Raw genomic sequence first — 21,839 nt, 5'->3', positions numbered from 1 at the left:
TCAGTGGAGCCGGCACTGGGACAGTCTAGGGGAGCTTAGGAGGGCGTGTTCGTGTGTTCGTGCGCTAAGGACAATGAGGATGCCAAATCCAAGAGGCATTTATTGTAATGAGTGTTCAAGGAGGGTGGAGTAGGGTGGGGTTCCCCATCTAATCCTCCGAGGCTCAGGGTGACTCATTTTTCTTCCTTGGACCCAGGGGTGGGGTTGACATTTGCTCCTCCGGTTGGGCCCTGCTCCCCCTGGCTGGTGGCATCCCTAGTGTCTCCGGACACTAGCGCCACATTTCTCAGATAGTTGACATTGAAGCAGTTGGCTTGCTCATCCCCAGGAGACAGGGTACAGCAGAGAGCAGGATCTTTCCAGGAGCTCCTTCGGGGACCACAGAGATTCTCAACGAAGGCTAGTTTCTGAGAAAGGAGTGTAAAGCGGAGATAATTGGGCATGGTGAAGTCAGAGGCTGGCTTGGGGGCCCTCAGTCCTCCTTTGGACAGCTTCTACTGCTTGACCACTGGATTTCCTCCAGAGGCCCAGAAACTGTGCAAGTCTTCTAGCATAGCAGGATTCCTTGTGACTGACAGATGTGCACATCTGGAAATGCCAGAAGCTTGAGGCCCAGGGCAAGGATAATAGGTCAAGTCGGGAGGGAAGGCGTCTGGAACACGGAGGAGGGTCTAGCCCTCTCACCCTCTGGTTTCTGGGAGCAGGTTTCAGAGACTAAAACTCAAGGCCATCTCTACCTCCAGCCCTCTCTCCTCCTCTGTTTCCCGGAGTCACTCACCTCCTCTTCACCGCAGCAGGCCTGTTCTGGAAACGGCAGGTCACAGCAGCGGACAGTCATGTTCTGGATCAGCCCAGGAATCTGTTTACTGATGGGTATGAGAGGGGCAGACTCAGGGTCTTGTGCCGTCCAGAGCACCCAAAGGCTGTGTGGGCCAGGGGTGGCGGCTTATGCCCACCCTCCTACTACTCGGAGTGCTGAGGCAGGAGAATTGGTTCTGTTCAAGACCAGCCTTGACCACAGAGTGAAACTCTTTCAAAATAAATAAGCTGCCTTCTCCCAAATGGCACTGGGAGATCATGATTTTGTTTTCCCCAAGGGAGGGAGGAGGTTTGGACAGACAAGAGGGTTGGGAAGATCTAGGCAAGACTCACTGCTTGGTGAGAACTCTTCCGTTTCCACAGAGATGGCCCATGAGGTTAGGGGTGACTCGGCTGAGGTCAAGGGTCAAGAGATCCCGGTCATAGTTGGGATAGGGAGCCCGTTGGGCGAAGCATTCGTCACGGGCAGGGCTGGGAGGGTAGTGGCAACAGGAGTGGGGGTGGGTCTTTATAGCCAGTTCCCGGTCACAGTATTCATCCAGGGTGTCCTCCCACTGTGGACCAGAAGAGATTCCGTCAGAGGCCCGACCACCTGGCCCCCTCTCCCCTCACCACACCTTATCACTATCATCTATGAGACAAGGCCCCATGGGCCGAGGGGGGAGAGTGAACAACTGGAGGACCAGGAGGTGGCTATGGGTGTGTGGGCTGGGGAAGGTGCGAGGACACAGATGAAGCTCCTAGTTAGCCACTGGAGACGAGATGCAACAGCAGGTACAGAGGGTCAGCTGAGGCCAGAGCTGGACGGACGGGCGGATGGCAGACAGGTGCACGTGCGGGGTCACGGGTGGGTCACGGGTGGATGCGCCCAGGACGGCAGCACGAAGACTCAGAGTGAACAAACCCAGATGACAGACACAGCGATGGACGGACAATCACAAGCGGACGAACGTGGTTGTGCTCACGGGGAAGAGCGTGGATGGGTGGCTGTAGAGTCAGCAGTGGAGCTGGGGGGGCAGGTGGGCAGGCAGACAAGCTTCCGAGGTGGCTGGGATGCCCACTTACGGCCTTCCATGTGCAGGTGTGGTTGTGGCCCTGGCGGCAGCAGCGCTGGAACTCCATCTCCAGCCGGGTTAGGGCCTGCAGCTGCCTCTGGATGGGGTCAGTAGCTAGGAGGTTGCGTGGCACAGAGCGGAAGCGTCTCAGGAGACAGATGTTTTTTGACATTGTCCGGAGTGGGCAACCCCGGGGGGAAAGGCAGCTGGGGCCCTGAGGACATGCCAGTCTGGTGGATGGGGCAGGGCTGGAGCAGGTAGTGTGGCCTCGGAGCTTCCTCTTGGAAGCAAGAGAATCGCTCCTCCCCCCGCTGTCTGCAGCACCGGTGGGGTCGGGTCTTGACAGAGAACTCGGCCTCACAGAACCTGGTCATTGTGTCCTCCCACTACAGTGAGAGGGGTGGGTCAGCCCGGAAACCCACTGTCCGCATTCCTGCCTTCCTCCCACGCTCCAGGAAAGGAACCCAGGCAGGTAAACAAGAAAGCAGCATGGCCGTTCAGTGCTCTTGGGGCACGCTGAGGAGGTCTTTGCGGTAGAGCCAGTGAAAAGGAGCCTGAGATCCGTGGTACCCAGGGCGAGGTTCTAGCCCTTTCACACACACACACCCCCAACACACACTGTCTGGAGGTTAAGAGACACCCCGGCACCCGCAGCCAAACCCTTACCACAAGCTTCACGCAGTCTAGGCGGTTTGTGGGGTTGCGGGCAGCGGCAACAGCGGGAATACCCAGTCTCGAGCAAATTGAGGGACTCCCCTTGGCGACTAAGGTGGGAGTAGCCAGTCTGCGGCAGGTTCCAGGGGCCATACACCACATGCTGGCGCTCAGGAAGGCAGATCTGGTTGAGATTGTCTTGAGAAGGCCGTCCAGGAGGGAAGCCGTCCAGCCGGTGGCCCCAGCCTCCTCTCCGGCCCTGTTGGCAGTGCTGTGCTGGATTCCAAGGCTGGGGTTCTGGAGCGCGCTGGCCCACGAAGGGCTTCTCTGAAATTGGGAGAGCAGTGGGGAGGGATATGCTAAGGCGGGCTGAGCTGGAAGAATTGGAAGACTGTGGGTTGAACAAGAGGGTTGGGAGCATGTGTGGAAACACGAAGCTAGTCCCGGCTTCTTACCTTGACCGGTACTGAAAGGAAAAGGTTACTGCAGGGACCTGGCTGCCCAGGCCTACATTAGGTCCTTCCTGAGGCTCAGGGGCCTGCACTTCTCGCCAGGGTCTGAACCTGAGGGTTAATGCGCAGGGGCAGACAGACAATTGCTGTCACTCACCCTCCTTCTGCCTGGACTGGACCATCTCCTCTTGATGCGGGGCATGTTGCTCTACTTGGGTAGAAGGAGATGTGTAAGCAAAAGGCTTGTGGGATGGGCACCTCTAGAAAATGGGCACTTCCTAGTTCCCATGCACAAAGGAACTCCAGAGGGCAAGTGAGACACAAGCGCTACTTTATATCAATTAATCTATAGCTATGGAATAGTCTCGGTTTCCTTCCTTCCTGCTTCCTTTTTTAAAGAAAGGACTTCATGTACCCCTGGGTGACCTTGAACTCTGAGGGTGACCTGTGAACGGCTGATGGTTAGGCCTCCTCCCAGGTGCTGGGACAACAGGGAACTGCCACAACCAGGTGCTGTGGTGCTGGGGACCAAACCCAGGGCGACAAGGCGCAGAGAAGTGAGCAGTGCACGGGGCCACACAGGCCTCAGTGGCAGAGCTGCCCACCCGGTCAGCCTCCAAAGCCCATGCTCTGGAGTAAGGGAGTCACTTACTTTCCTTCTGCTCTATAGGAACTTGGAGAGGGGGCTGCTCTTCCTGTAGGGGGATGGCTTCTTGAGGGACAGGAGGACCAACTGCAAGACGAGTGAAGGCACCAGGGTGTGGAGATCAGACAAGCAGACAAGCGTCAGCAGGACCACAGTGGGGTGGGGCAGGGGACCAGGAAAGCACTCACCTATGCTTTTTCCCAACCTTGGGAGAGTGGGCCACTCTTCCTGGACAGGGATGGCTTCTGGGGAAGGGGGCTGCACTGCAGAACGGGCAGTGCGAGCAGTCAGTCCACCCCTCTGAGCCAGACAGCGGAGTGGGGGGGTCCCTCCTCCCGCCTGGAGAGCAGGAAGCACGAGGGGCTTGTGGTGGCCTTACCTTCCCTCTGTTCCTCAAAGAGAGGGTCAGACTGAGAGGTTTCAAAGTGGTCCTCTCGGAGTCTCCGGGTTTGCGATGGGGAAGGAGGGGCTGCATAGCCAACTGGAGGCAAGAAGGAGGACAGTCAGAACCGCAGCTCCTGGACTCATCGTGTGCCTGTTCCCCCAAGTGTGTCAGCCATGCACCCTGAACGCTTCCGTCCTCCGTCCCGTGACCGGGAAAGCTAAGGAAGTTTGACTTGGTTAGTTCTTGGGCAGGGGGTTCTCACCTTCATGAAGGTGCAGGAACAGGTTCTCGGGCTTCATCTCTTTTTGCTCTGAAGGCTTGAGGGCTGGAGGAAGGAAGAACAAGTCAGAGGCAATGCTGAGAGGTCCTTTCCTGGTCCTGAGCAATCTCCCATGCCAACCTTGATGTGAGTGGGTTGGGGCCTGAGAAAACCTGAATTTGTACCTAAAGGGAATGTGACATGTGGCTGGGACTTGTGGCTGTCCCCTCCCCACCCCATAGCCACTGCTTTGCTGGTCTCTAGCTTCAGAGGATCCATCTCCCCACAAACCTCCTACAGGCCTTTGGGTAGGAATCCAAAGGCCTGGTGTTTAAATGCCTTCTCCAGTCAATCTCAGATTCTAACTTTAGGTTTCTTTAAAAAGAAATATATAAATATATATATATATATTTCTATATATATATATTTCTATATATATATATGTATATTTCTAATATATGGTATATAAAATACAATTCTCTATGTGCAGTGTGTCCCAGTGAGTGTGTGGCGGTCAGGACAACTGTGGGAGCCTCCTCCCCTTCCATGTGGGTTACTGGGATCGAATGCAGGTCACCGGCCTTGTTGGCACGTGCCTTTACATACTGAGCCATCTCACTGGCCCTCCTTTAGGCTGTAGCTGTACACAAGACACCAGACTAGGGACCAGGACAATGGGTAGGGTTCTGCCAGGCACAGGCTGCATATACCAAAATCTCGGAGTCTCCCCGCATCCAGAATGTGCATTCCCTTGTTCAGACTCCAGAGCAGTGTGGATGTGCTTAGGGGAGGGTGAATGGGCACCCCCAACTGGCCTTCTAGCCAATGAGTCAGAAGGCTCCCCGGGGCAGCAGACTGGTTTTGAGCAGCCTGGGGACCTCTTTTTCTTCCTCACCTGCCTGAGAGTGCCTCCCCACCCCACTCCCCGCAGCCTGCACATTCACTTGGAGTTGTCAATCTGACTCCAATTTGTGTTTCTTAGCAACTATCCCTAGGTATCCCTCTCCTGCTCCAGCCTCCCTGGCTAAAGACTCAGGTGCCCCAGCCCAAAGGAAACTGTGAACCCAACTGCTGATGAGCTGTTTAGAGCCTGGCTACTAAGCAACTGCTGACCCCACCCCGACTCACCTCCCTCAGAGGCAGCAGAAGCCAGGGCCAAAAAGGCCAAGATCAAGGCTGCTCTGGATATGGTCCCCATCCTGGGGCAAGAACTGGTCACTGGCCACCCAGAAGCTGGTTGTCCCAGGTAGAGCTGGACTTGGAGGTCTGGGCCACTTGCTGCCAGCCTGCTGCTACTGCTGTTGTGAACTCTAAGGCCTGCTGTCTTTTTATACGCTATCTCCCGCCCTCCTGTTTCCTGCCGTGACTCAGTCCCAGCTGCTCCTCCTCTCAGCCACTCCTCTCAAACTCATCCTGGAGCCTCCTTACAAGACTGGGAATAATGGAGGTGATGGGAGGGAGCCCTCACAGGACCCCAGAGCTGACGCAGAGAATCACAGAGCAACTTGGTATCTGAATCCGTAATCTGCGCCTCGGTTTTCCATCTGTAAACTGTCCTTTGTCGGGAAGGGGTCTGACAGCCTTGGAATGAGACTGGGAATGGTTGCCTGAGACACTTCCCTGGCTGCTCAGAGGCCTCAGTATCTCTTTTCCTCAGCTCTGGGGTAACAGGAAGACAACACAGAAGACCTCTCCCATCAGAATCAGATGAAGACACAGCCTCGGCTTCAAGTTTATTTTTATTCTCCCCCATGAAAGCAGCACATCATTCCTTACTGTGCAGGCCCTCCAAACCAAGCGTATTTTCGAGAAGGCAGTTCTGAAGAGTCAGGGACGTTCTGGGCTGCCAGCTGGGCTGGGATCTCCCATGATAAGGGGCTCTCAGGAGTCTATGCCTCACCAGGGAACAAAACTCAGAACATTTCCTCCGCATTGGGGACCCGGGCGTTCTGTAACTCCAGCAGCCTCTGCACAGACTCGGCCAAGCCTCGCTCTCCAAGCTGTCGGTTTTCTCGAGTGCGTATGTTCACTGTTCTCTTACTCTGCTCTCTCTGGCCAACCACTGCAGAAGAGGAAACAATTGCAAACCCAGGAAAGCTCACCCTATGGGCTATTTCCTTTTACGTTGCGGAAGCTTCAGAGTCCTGAATCTTTAGGCAGAGTCTAGACCCGGCTTAAAGGAGTACATTCAATTGTGCCTGTTACACTGCTGCCTGTCCATTCTGAGGAGATAAGGAAATGGTCCAGGCCCCACTCAACTTATCACTATAGGTCAGGAGACCAGGGCTGGAAGAGTCAAAGAAACAGACGAAGAGCTCACACAAAGAAAAAAAAGTATGTGTGTGTCTGGGGGAGGGGTACAATACAGGAAGGGAAAAGGGGGGCTGGACTGTGCCATAGCTGGCTCTTAGTGCAGGCAAGGCGACTGGCATGTGTGATGCCATCAGGCAGTCTGGCTGGACAGTTTCTGCTTCTTGCCTCCAGAGTCCCAACAGCCAGAGCAACTTCCTTCCTTCAGGCCCTTCTTGTGCCCTAGAGCTGCCTCTACCCACACAAACAAGGGTAATTCATTAAAGCTTTGGGTGGTTTTGGTGTTGGGATCAAACTCCTGCTCTGGCACAGAACTACAAGCCCAGCTCTTTGTTATTGAAAATCTTGATATATATATATATATATGCATATACACATACATATGTGTACATATATGGCTCAAATTTTTGATCCTCCCGCATGCACCTCCCAAATCCTGGGACTGCAGGCGAGCTTCCATCTTAGCCCTCTGCTGTCCCTTTCTTTTTCTTTTTTAAATATTTATTTATTATGTAGACAATATTCTGTCTGCATGAATGCCTACAGGCCAGAAGAGGGCACCAGACCTCATTACAGATGGTTGTGAGCCACCATGTGGTTGCTGGGAATTGAACTCAGGACCTTTGGAAGAACAGGCAGTGCTCTTAACTGCTGAGCCATCTCTCCAGCCCCCTCTGCTGTCCCTTTCTCTCTGATGTTGGCTTGGTTGGGTTAATGAGAAGAAAGCTGTTCTGAGATGGAAGAGGTTGTGGGAAGGAGCAGGGGAGGCAGATTAGTCAGGCTCCTACCCAGCCTAGGTAATGAGCCCAATTAATCCAGTGTACACAAAGCCAAACAATAGACCTAATACAGAGAATGCAGAGCCTGGGGCTCTGAGCGCCAAAGCTAACCCTCTCTTACCAAACTGAAAATTGTAGTGGGCAAGCTGGGCCCGGCGGACTCTCCTGCTGAGGGTCAGTCCCGAGTCGGCATCAAGGTCGCCGACCAGCCCTGCAGCCTGTAGGCACTGTTGCACCTGGGACACAGGACGGAGGTTTGGTGATAAGTAAACTTTTCTCTTTTTTGAGAGAGGGTGTCTTGTTCTAACCCTGGCTATCCTGGAACTCACGTTGTAGATCAGACTAGCCTTGAACTCACCTGCCTCTGCCTCCGGAGAGTTGGGATTAAAGGCACATGCCCCCATCACCCAGCTAGTGATGAGTCAATTTCAATGGAAGCTTGAGCTACAAGGCTTCCTCGGTCACCTGTCTCACCCCATCCCCCGCCTCAGTGCTCTCAGGTGTTTGCTGACCCCCTGCCTCTTCTGAGACACTGAGGCCCCCTTCCCACCCTCGACCTGAAACTTCTCTGTGTGCTTCTCCCTGCATGAACCCCGAATAGTCTCTGGGCTGTGTGTGCTGTCAGGCACCCGCCTTCCCACCAGCTGTTTAACTCTAGTACTTTCCTTGTTATTAGTTTTCTTAAAAGATGATGTCATGCAGCCTGAGTTATGAACCCGTGGATGGGCAGGAACTTTTTGATGCTCCGGTGTCCACCTCCTAGGTGGCAGGATGGCAGGCATGTGCCTGGCTCATCTGGTGCCGGGACCTGAACCCATTGCTTTGTGCGTATTAGGTAAATATGCTACCAACTGCATCTCTAGGCCCCACCTTGAACTTTTAAAAAAGGTGTCACTAGTAAGCCCAGGCTGGACGCAAATTTGTGACCCTCCTGCCTCAGCTTCCTAAGTGCTGGTTCTGTACGTGCTGCTGCACCTGCCCGCCAGTTCTCTCTGGAAAGGAAACTAAAGCAACATTTCGATAAACCCGCGTGTGTGCTTTGAGTGCTCTGCTGGCAATGTTCAGCATCTACTAGTCAGCTTTCACACATCCCCACAAGGCAGGGACTGATTTCATTTCTGAGACACAGAATGTTCAGCACACAGGACAGCTGCCACTCAGGCCCTTCCCCCTCCCGCAGGGCCTCTCCTCCCCAAGGCCGCACGTCAGACCTACTGCTCCTGTTTTTGCTCTTCCCCTAGCCACCAACTCACCTGCCTAGCATATTCCTCCTGCTCTGTTCCCACAGGGATGACCACCACCTGGAGCGGGGACAGCCACAGGGGCCTGTTGGGAAGAAACAGGAGGAAATTATTCAGGTGGAGCTGCAGGGAGATCTGCGGGAAACAGACAGGATAAGGTCAGAACTAAGGCATGAACCGTGAGGCTGGACAGGAGGACGGAAATCTGGTGCTGATGACTCACCATTTCCCCCCATAGCTTTCTGCCAGCACGCCCAACATCCTTTCCACAGAACCAAGTACTGCTCGGTGAATCAGGACAGGATGCTCCAGGGCCCCTGCCTGCCTTGGAAGGAAAATGGAAGTGAGTGGAAGGGGGCAGCGCCACAAACTGAGCCCTAAATCGCCTTCCAGTTATCAAGAAGCATCTCTGATGGGGTGGGGTGTGCAGGCGGGACTAGCTCAGCCCGAGGCCGCGTTCTATACCCCTTGTATTGTAGGTTGAACCTCAGTGGCAGCTGGAAGTCAAGCTGGATTGTTCCACACTGATGGGGCCGCCCCAGGGCGTCGTGGAGGTGCACATCAATCTAGAGGGGAGAGATGGGAGCTTGAGAGAAATCAGGTCCAACAGTTGCCATTACCTTCAACAGCCAACCCTTCTACCACCTACGTCACAGGCCACATGGAAAGCTGTGCCACCCTAACTGCCCATACTCCTCCGCTCCTCTTAACCCCCTGAATTCTTCATCACAGAGAACTACACCCCACCTTCTACACCACATTCCATCACTTCCCCCAATGGCTGCACTTCTGAGTCTACCGCTCAGTCTGGCTACGATACTCCTGTCCTCTTTCCTACCCACAGGCTCATCCCGTTTTCCGCTCCACTCAGCTGCAGTGTTTCTAGTTCATTTCCGCTGTTGTTTTGCTGTCTTTCGTCTTCGACTCACCTACTTCCTTAGCCCTGCAGAACTGCTCAGCGCCATCTAACATGTCACCTGCTGAAGCAGAGGTTGATGCCACTATGGAAATCGAGATTCAATGAGTCCTCTGCAATCCCTTGGCTGCCCTGGTCATTATTTGCCTTGTTCTACTTAACGATTTTCAAATTCTTTCCTCTCTTGCGTCTTCTTCTTCTTCTTCTTTTTTTTTTTAAAGACAGGGTTTCTCTGCAGTCTTGGATGTCCTGGCACTCCCTCTAAAGACCAGGCTGGCCTCAAACTCACAGAAACCCTCCTGCCTCTGCCTCCTAGGTGCTGAGATTATGATGTGCACTACCACCAGGCTTTTTTTGTGTGTGTAACTTATGTGTGTGTATGTCTGTGCATACACATGTGTACAGGGCTAGAGAGGCTTAGCCTGTGTCTTCTACTGTCTCAGGCAGGAAAATGGTTAACGTTAACTGTCAACTTGACAAGACCTAGACTCACCTAGGAAATAGGTGAGCATGTTTGCAGGGGATTCTCTCACTTGGGTTAACTTGTGTGGGGCCATTCCCTATGAGGAAGTCCTGGATTATTAAGTTAAGCACTGGGTCCATCCATTGCTCTCTGAGACTGACTGTGGGGGCAGCAAGACCGCCTGCTGCACTGGGACTGTACCCAAACTGGGGGCCAGAATAGACCCTTTCTCCCTTAGGTTGTTTTGTCAAGAGCATCTGGTCACAAACAGCAACAGGAAATAAACCTAAGATAGGGAGGATCTCTCCCTGAACCTGGAGCTTTCCTCCCACCTAGGCTGGTAGCTAGCAAGTCCCAGTGAGGGGCACTGGGGTGAGGGGCACTTGTGAGATCACAGCTAGCTTAAGTGTGTGTTGGGTTCCAAGCTCAGGTTCTCATGATTGGACAGTAAGCCCTCTTAATTCAGAACCATCTCTCCAGCCCCCATTCATTCATTCATTCATTCATTCGGTTTTTCGAGACAGGGTTTCTCTGTGTAGCTTTGGAGATTGTCCTGGAACTTGCTCTCTTGAACTCTCAGAGATCTGTCTGCCTCTGCCTCTCAAGATTAAAGTGCTTGGATTAAGGCAAGCAGTACACCACCAGATCAGACCACCAACTCTGACTTTTAAAGAGCCAAATTATTTTTTCCCTAGTATTTTGAGATGAGGTTTTGTTATATGACTCAGGCTGGCTTAGAACTCTAGATCCTCTCGTCTTGGTCTCCTGAGTGCTGGGGTTATAGGTGTGTACCAACGTTATTCAGTATTTTTTTTTTAATAAAATCTTTTACAATTATTTACTTTGTGTGTGTGTGTATGGGGTAAGAATATAGAAGGCAGAGGACAACTTTTGGGAATTGGTTCTTGCCTTCCACTACGCAGGTTTAAAGACAAGTTGTCACTGTATAGCCCTCACTAGCCTGAAACTCACCAAGTAGACCAGGCTGGCCTTGAACTCATTCATGCTCGGCTGCCTCTGCTGCTGGGATTCAAGGTGTGGGCCACTATGCCTGGCTATAGATAAATCTTATTTTTTTTAAGACAGTTTTGTTTTGTTTTGGTGTAGCCTTGGCTATTCTGGAACTCTATCTGTAGACCAGGCTAGTCTCATAGACATCTACCTGCTTCTGCCTCTTGAGTGCTGGGATTAAAGGTGATACCACCATTGCCCAACTTAAGATAAACCTTCAAAAAAAATTTTTTTAAACTGTTTTATTTTTATTTATGTGAATGCATGTTTTGTCTGCATGTATATATGTGTACCACATGCATGGCTGGTACACGCAGAGGTCAGAAATGGACACTCGATCCCCTGAACTGGAGTTTCGATGTATGGCTGTGAGTCAACAGGTGGTGGGAACTGAACTCAGGTCCTCTGCAAAAGCAGCAAGTGCTCTGAACTGCTGAGCAATCTCTCCAATCCCCAGAAATAAATAAATCTTTTAAAACTGAACAAACCCAGCAGCCACGCTGGGTGTGGTGGAGCACACAGGTACTCCTGGCACTGGGAAAACAGAGGCAGGATGCTGCGTTGGAAGGCAATCTAGCTACATAAGAAGTTCCAAACAGGTGGTGCACGCCTTTAATCCTGAGCTCAGGGCAGCCTGGTCTACAGAGTGAGTTCCAGGACAATTAGAGTTACACAGAGAAACCCTGTCTTGAAAAACTAAAAATAAATAAAGTTCTGGACCAATCTGTGTTCACAGCATAAGAAACCCAAGGAAACAAGCAGGCATCACATCCAACAATGCGACCTCAGGGCCTTGCCTCTTTTTCTTGTCCTGCTGGGGATCAAATCCAGAGCCTGTGCGACTTGTCCAGTTACTCTACCACTGAGTCTTATTTTTATTGTCCTGGTTTTGGGGTGAGGTCTTTGTTTGCTACCTTGGCTGGCCTCAAATCCCAGAGCTCATGCGATCCTTTTTGAACCTCCCAAGTACCTACAATTACAGCCTAGTGCCCACAGTAGGCTCCTAACAGCCTTTTTGCCCAATTCAGCCAACACACACCACGGCCTTTGTGCCCTATACTTTCATCTCTTCTAACTTGCTCTCTGAGTTCTTACCCCTTCCTCCTACCTCTAGAGGCCTAGGCCACTCCCTCCCGGAGAGGGTTCTTTACGTGTGGACCGAGACGCAGTACTGAGTACTGCTACACCCGCTGTGCTCCCACGGTGCTACACAGCACAGCTCCACTGGGCTGTCGCGGCCAATTCACCTAGCTCAGCCTTCAGGAAGCTCTAAGCTCCACAGGGCAGACATGCACTGTTTTTTTTTTTTTTTTTTTAGATCCTACACAGGTTTTAAAGCAGTTCTTTGTAGATACAACTTAATTAAAGAAGACAGACTAAATACAGCTCCTAAGTGTGGTTCCAGCTTGCCTTGGGCCCATAGAAAGCACCATCTCCAGGGTTAAGGTCCCAGGGTTCTCCAAATTCCTCCAAGGCTTGTTGAAGGACCTTAGAGGGAGAAAGATGAGAGGAGTATGAAGGAGACATTAGCAAGATAACTTGCTGGCCCATGAAAAGTAACACCCAGAGCTCATCCCTTTCTCTGAAGACCTGGGCTACTCTATCCCCTCTCCCCACGGCAGACTGGTTTATCTGCTTTGTTCCCCTTTCTCCAACTCACCTGCTCAGCCTGGTCCCATAGGCGAGGTTCTCCTAGGAAGCCAGATGGCCGGGTAGATAAAGCCAGGTGGAAGGAAAAACCAAGAACAGCATAAACAGATCGGAGAAAATCAAGGCAGCCTCGGATCTCTGCTCCCAGCTAGAGACAGGAAGTCAGGATGTCAGCTAGATGCCAGCTAGACACCTGAGTGATAGGTAGTTTTGGGGAAAACGGGGCGGGGGTGGGGTAGTGGTGGTGAACCGGGGCCAGAGGGATAGCTATACTACAGTATAAAAAAGGCACCTGAAGCCTCTGGACGCAGCTCGGTTGGTATAATGCCCAGCTAGCATGCATGAAGCCCTGGGTTTGATTTCTAGCACTGTATAAACCAGGCATGGTGGCACACACCAGTAATCCCAGCACTCAAATGAAGCAGGAAGACCAGAAGTTCAAGATCATTCTCGGCTACGTAGTACTTTTGAGGCTACATAAAAAGCAGAGGAAGTTAACACGTCTGAAGAACAAGGAAAGTCACCTGATTTGGTGCACAGAAGATGTGAGCATCATCCTGTTGGAAGCGCCATAGCCGTGTTAGTCCTCCCAGACCACCAGAGGCCTCAGCACGATGCAAGACTCCAAAATCAGCCAGTCGTACAGGTAGTTCCCGCCAGGATCTGGGCCGGTGGGCGAACATGAGGCTAAGGTCGGGATGGGAAAGAGTTAGGGCCAAAGGAAAAAGGAGCTATGGCTTACTGCTCCTTTTTCTACTAGACTCATTTTTTTTGAGACAAGGTCTTCTGCAGCCCTGGCTGGCCCAGAACTTGCTGTGCAGCGTAGGCTGGCCTGCAACTCCTGCTCCTTCTGCCTTTGCCTCTCCCGTTCTGGGACTGCTGCTGCTGTCTGCACAGCGCTCACCCTTCCCTCTCCTAGCAATCCTATCCCGAGTGTCTGGTCAAAAGTCGCATTTCGGCAGGGCATGGTGGTGCATGCCTTAATACCACCAGGCAGAGACAAGCGGGTCTGTAAGTGTGAGGCCAGCCTGGTCTATGTAGTGAGTCTGGGGCCAGCCAGGGACGTGCAGTCAGACCCTGTCTAGAAGAAGAAGAAAAAAAGTTAAACTCTCAGTCACATAAGAACAGGCATCATTTACTGTGTCCATATTCTGTGATGGGTATAGAGTCTCAATACTGCCTAATAAAACAAAGGCCCAAGAAGTGGAATAATTTCCCAAAATTCACTCGGGTAAATACTGAATCTACCTGTAGTAGATTCAAGACCCAAATTAGATGCCCCAATATTCTTTCCAAGGTACTTTATAATACTTTACGTTTTTGTGACCTGTTATCCCAGTCCCTGGAGAAGCCAGGCTTCCTGGCTCCCAACTCACCAGTGTGCAGGGCAATTCATGGGCTTGAGAGCAAGCGTGTCTTTGGGACACCTGGCAGGGTGGCCACTCTGAGAGCTGTCGGGACCATCAGTGCCTGGGGGCCTCAGGGAAAACATGTCCGCCCTGTAATGCTCCCAATGCCCTGACTGTTCCCAGAGCTTTGTAGAAAACAGCGTGGGAGTTTTCACTTCTGAGAAACCACGACGGGCGTACTCGGCCTGAAAAGGTGAGTACAGATACCAAAGTCAGTGTTACTGGGAGGAGAGGAATGAGCTTCGTGATTCTCTCGGGGACTCAGACCATGCTGGCCACATCCACAAACCATTAAACACCATGCAGACCTTTAAGCTGCTTCACTGCAGACCACTCGACAGTAATACCTTGTTCAAAGTCAGCAGAACGCTACAGGGTTTACGCTCTTTTCCTTTGAGACAGGATCTTGCTATGCGACCCAGGCTGTCCTCAAACTCATGATCCTCTGCTTAGTCTCTGTCTAGGACTACAGGCATATGCCACCATGCCGGAGCCAAACTCAAAGACCCTGGTTTCCTCTAGGCCCCACACGGCTTTCGTCTGCACATGTGCCCTGCTTACCCTGATGAAAGCCACCAGGGCATTATAGACTCTTGTCCCTCGCGGCAGGAAAAAGCAGCTCCCAGGGCTCAGTTCATGGAAGAAGAAGAGTTCCTGTTCCTAGGGAAAGGATATTACCAGTTACTCAGAGAGGGGAGGGCTTTGGAACTAAAGAAGCAAATGACAGAGCTGCTCCCTGCATTGACTGAATCTTTGGGAAAATTCACAATCATATTCTTTGGTCAGGTGTGGTTGTTTGAGCCTGGAATCCCAATACTTGGGATGTAGAGGCAGGGGGGTTAGGAGTTTAGGTCATTCTTGGCTATAGCGGGAGGCCAACAAGGCTACATGAGACTGTCTAAAGAAATAAAAACTGAAACAAAAATCAAGACAAAACCAACAAAAAGCTCACATCACATCCCTTCACCTTGCACCCTGTCACCATCCCCCGCCCCTCTTCTGTGCTCTGTACCTTCCCAATGCGTCTGTGGTCTCTCAACTCTGCTTCCTCCCTCCAGGCTTCCCAGCTCCTCAGTAACTCTGCCTTGGGGAAGGAAATTCCCGACACTCTCTGCAGTGTCTCCGGAGCTGCCGAGGACCTCCACACGGCTGAGGAGTTCTGTGAGAGGCAGAGGATGTCAAAACGATGAAAAGGACCGGAGACACTGACATTGGCTCAAATCTCTGGTGCTCTTGCTCTTGGGCCAGAGGTGACCACCTGTAGGCCAGGTCACCTCTGACTGCTTTCCTTCCGTCAGTACCAGCAGGACGGCATCTCCATCCGTGGTGACCTGGATCGTATCTTCTAAGCATCCTGCTCAGCTGCAATCTCAACAGCACTTCTGTCTACATTCTCACTGCCCCACCAGCGCCTTACAGTCAGCTCCACCTAATAAATGACTGCTCAGGAGAAAAACTAAACTGTGGTCATATGTCCGTCTGTCCACCTGTCCTTACCAATACTCCAGACAGCTGTTAGAGAAGTCAGACTTTCACACCCATCTACGCCAGACTGGATGAAATTCAAATGCCCCGCTTGCGCTTCAACAGTGTTAATAAGAACCTTCGCTGTTGTTTTTAACACAGGGCCTCAAGTAGTCAAAGGTAACCCCAAATGTGATGTAACACTCAAGGATAACCCTGAATTCCTAATCTTACTGCCTCCATTTCCCAAGTGCTGGGATCACAGGCATGTATTAGCATGTCTGGCTTGAAGAACCAACAATTTATAGCCTTTTTCTTAAACACTCTCCTGAGCTAGCTGACTTTGTTTCTATGGTGTGGCTTTACCAGTGGGACAGGAATAGTCAGTCTCATTTTATCGATAGGAGCAACAGGGAAGGAGATTTGGTTAAAGCCAAACACCTCACTAGCAGAATAGGATCATGTACATGGCTAGTTTTCAGGAGGTTTTTTCCTACACATCTGCCTGTCTCTTGCTGCATTTCCTCCCATGCAGGCCCACGATGGTAGGAACAGCACTCCATGGAAGCCCTGGCCTTGGGTGATCTCCCTGGTACCTGTCAAACAGCAGCACCTGTCCTCCTCGACACATGCTTTCCTCATACGACCCTGTCATGATCTTGCTTCATTTCCCTTAATCCAGACCCAGACTAGGAAGTCTAAAGTGAATTCTGGACCATGCCATGAAACCCTGAGATTCCAGAATGGGGGAACCCGTCTTCCTCCTAGATTCCCTCAAAGCCATCAAGCAGAGAAGGGGCTCAAGAGGGCTTTCTTTCCGCTCTGCAGCTCTCTCCTGAGAGCAGGGCATCTAACCACACCGTCAGCTCACCGCCCGCAGGGCATCTAATCCCACCGTCAACTCACCGCCAGCAGCTTCAGCGCTCCAATCTGTCCAGTGTGCCGTAGATGGGGGCCCCGGCAAAGATCCACCAACATGCCGCACCTGAGACAAAGAGGACTCTGAGTGTTTTCCAGGTTCTCCTCTTTAGTTTGGTTCAGCTTCAACTGACAGAAGAGGTGTTGATACAGAAGCTGTTTTACCAACAGAGAGTAAAAGCAAATTCCTCTTCCCACTTCTGTTCCTAGAGTAATACAGATTATCTGCCACCACCCTTCCTTTAGTCCGCTTCAGGCCTCCTCGTGGCTTCTTTGCCCTTGACAAGGCTCACCCATACACTGTTGCTGTTGGGCCTGTGACTTTCTCCTCGATCAGATGAAGCTTAAAGTGGTTATCCTAGATGAAGGCAGAAAGGAGTTTGGAGCTACAAGGGCATCCTGCAGCCATCCTTTCCTTCAAGTCTCACCAAACTCCTCTCCTCACTGCCGACTGACCTTGAAGAGCTGCCGCAGCTGATCCCGAGACGCCTCGAGCCTCCGGAACGGCTGTGCTGCAGCTATGATCTCCTGGCAAATTCGTTCTAAAAGGGGCAACTCTGAGCTCCGGACTGTTCTGGAAAAGGGAATTGTTGACTTGCTTCTTCAGAGACAACCCCTGCGTCATGACACATTAGCTAAGGAGTAAAGTTCTGCCCTTTGACAAAGAAATCTACAGTTAATTGGCAAAGACAAACTCAGAAAAAACAAATCGGAAATTATGTATAGTTTTTGTTTGTTGGATTGTTTTTCTTTTTCTTTTCTTTTCTTTTTTCCAGGTGGAAGAACAGCAACCTTTATTTTGCCCCTGCTAAAGCCTTTTGTACCGCCACTGCTTCTGTGGAAAATCACTGGCCAGAAAGAACACAAACATCCTTGTCAATTACAGACCACAAGGAAGTTCTGCTGTTGTTCAGGGAGAGTGAGGGCTGTTGGATTATTTTTCAAGACAGGGTTTCTCTTTGTGGCCCTGGCTATCTTGGAACTCACTCGGCAGACCAGGTTGGCTTTGAACTCATAGAGATCTCCCTGCCTCTGCCTCCTGAGTGCTTGGATCAAAGGCCTGCACCAGAACAACAGCATAGATTTTTTGTGTGTGTGCATGGTGCTGAGGATTGAACCCAGGTCTGTGATCATGCTAGGCTAGCACTCTATAGGCAAGACAGGAGGATCATGAGTTCAAGACCAGCCTGGGCTACAAAATGAGAAAGGGAGAGAGAAGGGGCAGAAAGAGAGTGTGTGCTGAAGGAAGGAAAGCTGGAGGAATGAGACCACAATAGTAATAGACTCGCACAGACTGGAAGCGAGGGGTTCTGGCAGAGTCAGAAGACAAACCTGCTGGAGCTTCTTCTCAAAACTGCACTTGCTCTGAGACCTCGGAAACCACCCCAGAATCAATCCCCTCCTTGGACGGCTCACCTCTCTTTTCCCAGGAAGAAATCATGGTAAAAGCCAGATTCTGTACTTGGACCTCGGCAGAGAACAGCACCCAGTTGTTGCTCAGCTGCTGCGCCCAGAACGTGGGCACTAGAGTGCCAGAACACCTGGAGGGATAGGACCAAAACGAGCTCAGCAACTGCCTGCTAAGGCCCAGCTCTGCTGCTTTCCTCACAGCTGGCCGAGAAGCTGCCGCACTTGTCTTAAGACTGCCTGCTGCAAAATGGACAGTCTAGGCTTCTGCACAGTAAAGAGTTGTCTAGGGGGCTGGAGAGGCGCTCCAGTGCTCGACTGGGATCCCAGCACCCAGATCGTGGCTCACAGTCACCTGGAACTCCGACTTCAGGGGATCTGACACCCTCTTCTAGACTCCATGGGCACCAGGCACATAGGTAGACATGTACAAACACGCAGGCACTGACATGAATACAAATAAAATCTTTAAAGAAAGCAGAGAGCCAATGTCATTTCTTCTGCTGCTGAGTGGAGTGCGGGTCCACCCTGCATATCGTCAGTGTTTCCTGGGCCAGGGGCACAGAAGCAGGAGGCACTGGCCTTCTCTGCTGCTCCTGTGAGCTTTAAAGCTTCGTGCTATACTACTTAGAAAGAATGTGGTTCCTAACTGGCTGTGCTGGCACACGTAGACAGAAAGCTATGGTTAGAGGCTGAACTTGGGCTACAAATTAAGACACCGTCTTAAAAACCACCACCACCACCACCAAAGAGCAGTTCCTTAAGTTCTGGCTTTGCTACTGTTGTTATTGTTGCTTGTGTGTGTGTGTGTGTTACTACAATTCAGAACTTCATCCATTTGCCATCCCCAGCTTCTGTCTTGCCTTTTATTGCCATTTTTTTCTAGTCCAGAAATCTAGTGTGGTGGAACTATTCTTGGATTTGTTCACATCTGGATGACAAAAGAAATCCATTTTTCTGGATTCTAATAAGAAGCTCTGTGATACCTGAGCTGACATGAAATGAACAAAGCTGAAGTCCCTAGGTGTGTGCTCAGTCATGGAAACGTATGCGAACTGAGCACACACCACGGGTGACTTGCACTGTGTACTCAAGAACTGCGGAGATTGAAAAGGCGCGTTACCCCTCTGCTTCTCGGCTCATTCTCTCCCTTTCACTGGCACACAAGCCGTTTGCTCAATAGAACAATGCTAAGTAAAAGCCTTGATCAAGGCTTCCAGCTTTGATCACATGGTGAACATAGTCTGTGGGATGTCTCCTCAGTTGCAAACTGAGAAACTGAGGCAAAAAATTAGAATTTCGCCAGGTGGTGGTGACGCAGGCCTTCAATCCCAGCACTGGGGAGGCCGAAGCAGGTGGATCTCTGTGAGTTCAAGGTCAGCCTGGTCTACAGAATTAGTTCCAGAACAATTTGGTTACACAGAGAAACCCTGTCCTGAAAAACCAAAATACATAAACAAAAATTAGAATTTCCAGTTTACAGATCATTTAGCTAATTAGGTTCTGTACTTGTTATATGGAAGAAACTAACCGCTTTGCCTTCTGGGGAATCAAACGTCAGGAATCTGAGGTGACAGTCTGTCTCCAAGGGCCGCTCCAGGTCATAGAGCTTTCCATCCACTTCAGCAGCCACGGCGGCGTCGGCCAGTGTCGAGCTGCAGCAGGCGAAGGCGGAGCGAGGGAGAAGAGTCAGGGTCACAGCCCACAAGGACAAGAGGCAGGTATCTCAAGAGCTCTATCTGTCAAGAGGAAGTGAGCTTCCAGAACAATAAAACTTACTATTCCTTTGCTCAATGGATAACAGAAGGACGGACACTCCGAAACTATAAAGATAAATTATCAAGGGCCCCTCGCCCCCTTTTAAAGATACGTCTTGTTATAGGTCCAGGCTGGCTGGCCTTGAATTCTGAATCTTTTGTCTCCACTTTCTGAATGCAAAGATTATCGGCCTCTACCACCGTATTTGGTAAGAAAGGCTATTCAGGTAGAGTGGCTCACATGTGTAATCCAGCACTTGGGAGGCTTAAGCAGGAAGATTTTCATAAACTCAAGGCCAGCCAAGACTACAGTCTTGTCTTGATAAAGGGAGTGAACACGGTCCTCTGAGTCACCATGGGGTTTGGCTGGGTCTCACCACTTTTCTGTATTTACTAATTTCCACAACAACTCAGACAGCACAGCCTTGCCCCTTCTCTCCTCGTTCTCTTCAGGCAGTTGCTAAGGTTTACAGCTTGACTGCCCTGCAGGTAGGTTCTCTCTCTCTCTATTTCTTTTGGTTTTTCGAGACAGTGTTTCTTAGTGTAGCTTTGATGCCTGTCCTGGAATTAGTTCTTGTAGACCAGGCTGACCTCAAACTCACAAAGATCCACCTGCCTCTGCCTCCCAAGTGCTGGGATTAAAGAACTGTGCCACCACTGCCAGGTGGGAGGCTTTTCCTTTAAGTCAAATAAAACTGTCCTTGAACTTGGGAAGAAAAAAAAGCATGGGTAGAAGACCTAACTCAGCCTGTAGAAAGCGTGCTTAGCATGCAAACAGACCTGAGTCTGATCCCCAGTCTTTTATTAACTAGAAATGGTGGTGCACACCTATAATCTCAGAACTCAGGAAGTGAAGGCAGAAGAGTCAAGATAGCTCAGACGTGGAGCCCGAGCATGTCTGTAAGGGTAGGTAAAGGTGCTTGTTGTCAAGTCTGATGAAGGAAGAACTTCCTCCTGAAAGTTGTTCTTTAACCTCCACATGTGCACTGGGTCATGCATGTGTGTGGGCATGCACAGGCACACATGTGTGAGCACGAGGACAGGGAAACATACTAAACACACACACACAAAATAAATTCTTTAAAAATATAAACACAAAAAATTTTGGAGATAGGCTCTCTCTACACAGCCCACGATGCCTGGAACTCATGGTATCTAGCAGGCTGGCCTTGTATTCAGACTCACTGCCCCGTGGGTGCTGGGATTAAAGGTGCACACCACCACACCCAACAATTTTTTTCTTTGAAAAGATGTTTCTTTTTTGGGGGGGGTGTAGGTGTGTATTCTTCCTTGTGAGCCATTAACCATGTTTTTAGAAACAGAGTCTCTCATTGGCAAAGGAGCTCTCCCAGCAGGTTACAGGAATTTGCCTGTCTGCCTACCCACCACTGGGATTACAAGAATATGTCACCACATCCACCCTTTTTATTTTTAAATTTAAACTACTATTTCAGTTATTATGCTTGTGTGACCATCACTCAGATGACTTAACCTCTCCCTGACAAAAGACTACCCTTCTTGATAGGAAACAAAGAAAAAGAAAAAAAAAGTGTTTTCTTTTCCTGACCAGGTGCAGAGAAAATAATGGACAGAAAAAATAATTCTTGTAAGTAGAGGATGGCTTGATACCTGATCTGCTGGGCTAGTTGGTAAGGGGTTGTGTTCCACGCAACAGCATCTACCTTCTGGCCTTCGGGAAGCGATATTTTAATAGCGCGGGGTTTCTTCTGTGTCATACTTGCTAACCTTTTCCCCTGAGCGGCCCATAGCTCCTCAAAGAGGGCAAATCGCTCTGCCAACCAATGGGGAGGAGTCAGCACAGAGGCCTGAAGAGAAAGGTACAGATTAGGAGGTTATTTCTGGCCGTATTTCCACTACTCCGCAAAGGGGCTGGTGGGGGTTGTGGATGTTTAAGTTCACGTTAGGACTCAGGTTGGGGATTCAATGGGACCGCACATTTCAGAGTGGGGCAGCAGGTAATGGGGAGGCTGGACAGCCTGTACTTTGGACTCTGCTGGGCTGGACGGTTAGGAGCTTTGCGTACCTCATGCACTGTGTGCAGCTCGCAGCCGCGGAACCCCGGCAGCGGGAGCCCAAGCCGGCGCCACCTCAAACAGAGAGCCATTCTGCTCAAGTCGGTGCCTCCATGCTCAGATCACCGCTTCTTCCTCACCAGAGTCCTCATTGGCGTCTGAGCCAACAATATCCCCTCCTATTGGATAAAGTGGCCGCCACTCGGTCAGG

The 21,839-nt window shown here is 50.9% G+C and overlaps 2 protein-coding genes across 4 annotated transcripts; both read right to left on the bottom strand.

Annotated features, from left to right (window-relative positions):
• Positions 1-82: 82 nt before the first annotated feature.
• Positions 83-5,613, bottom strand: Ecm1 (extracellular matrix protein 1). Its single transcript, XM_048427824.3, is given in 13 exon segments — positions 83-407; positions 779-866; positions 1,153-1,373; positions 1,885-2,040; positions 2,042-2,260; positions 2,541-2,579; positions 2,581-2,855; positions 3,138-3,188; positions 3,633-3,713; positions 3,815-3,889; positions 4,006-4,107; positions 4,274-4,336; positions 5,399-5,613. Coding segments are annotated over 13 exon segments (1,674 nt in total). The 5' UTR covers positions 5,469-5,613; the 3' UTR covers positions 83-173.
• Positions 5,614-5,991: 378 nt separating this feature from the next.
• Tars2 (threonyl-tRNA synthetase 2, mitochondrial) lies at positions 5,992-21,838 on the bottom strand. 3 transcript variants are annotated; one of them, XM_048427820.3, is made up of 18 exons: positions 21,640-21,838; positions 21,225-21,421; positions 19,370-19,493; positions 17,848-17,972; positions 16,888-17,005; positions 16,725-16,789; positions 16,420-16,498; positions 15,062-15,208; positions 14,611-14,709; positions 14,017-14,234; positions 13,165-13,327; positions 12,651-12,788; positions 12,401-12,478; positions 9,066-9,166; positions 8,824-8,925; positions 8,613-8,685; positions 7,481-7,595; positions 5,992-6,332 (listed from the first exon to the last, which is right to left on the bottom strand). In XM_048427820.3, the coding sequence occupies exons 1-18, from the start codon at positions 21,718-21,720 to the stop codon at positions 6,184-6,186; spliced, it is 2,172 nt and encodes a 723-aa protein (XP_048283777.1). In that variant the 5' UTR covers positions 21,721-21,838; the 3' UTR covers positions 5,992-6,183. The 3 variants fall into 3 exon arrangements, with proteins under 3 accessions (XP_048283777.1, XP_048283778.1, XP_048283779.1); XM_048427821.3 differs by lacking the exons at positions 16,725-16,789; positions 16,888-17,005 and having other exon boundaries at positions 21,640-21,778; XM_048427822.3 differs by lacking the exons at positions 16,725-16,789; positions 16,888-17,005; positions 17,848-17,972; ... (1 more) ...; positions 21,225-21,421; positions 21,640-21,838 and adding an exon at positions 16,597-16,695.
• Between the last annotated feature and the right edge of the window lies 1 nt (position 21,839).

The sequence above is a fragment of the Myodes glareolus genome, chromosome 17, assembly GCF_982192425.1.
Source record: "Myodes glareolus chromosome 17, mMyoGla1.1, whole genome shotgun sequence".
Lineage (NCBI taxonomy): Eukaryota > Metazoa > Chordata > Mammalia > Rodentia > Cricetidae > Myodes > Myodes glareolus.
This window is presented reverse-complemented; position numbering and strand designations above follow the sequence as displayed.

Coding starts and splice junctions, on each gene's coding strand:
- Tars2 (XM_048427820.3), bottom strand. CDS start 21,720: ATGGCTCTCTGTTTGAGGTGGCGCCGGCTTGGGCTCCCGCTGCCGGGG. Junction 12,789..13,164: donor TCTTCTGTGCACCAAATCAG/GTGACTTTCCTT, acceptor TCCTGTCTCTAG/CTGGGAGCAGAGATCCGAGG. Junction 12,479..12,650: donor TATGGGACCAGGCTGAGCAG/GTGAGTTGGAGA, acceptor TCTCCCTCTAAG/GTCCTTCAACAAGCCTTGGA.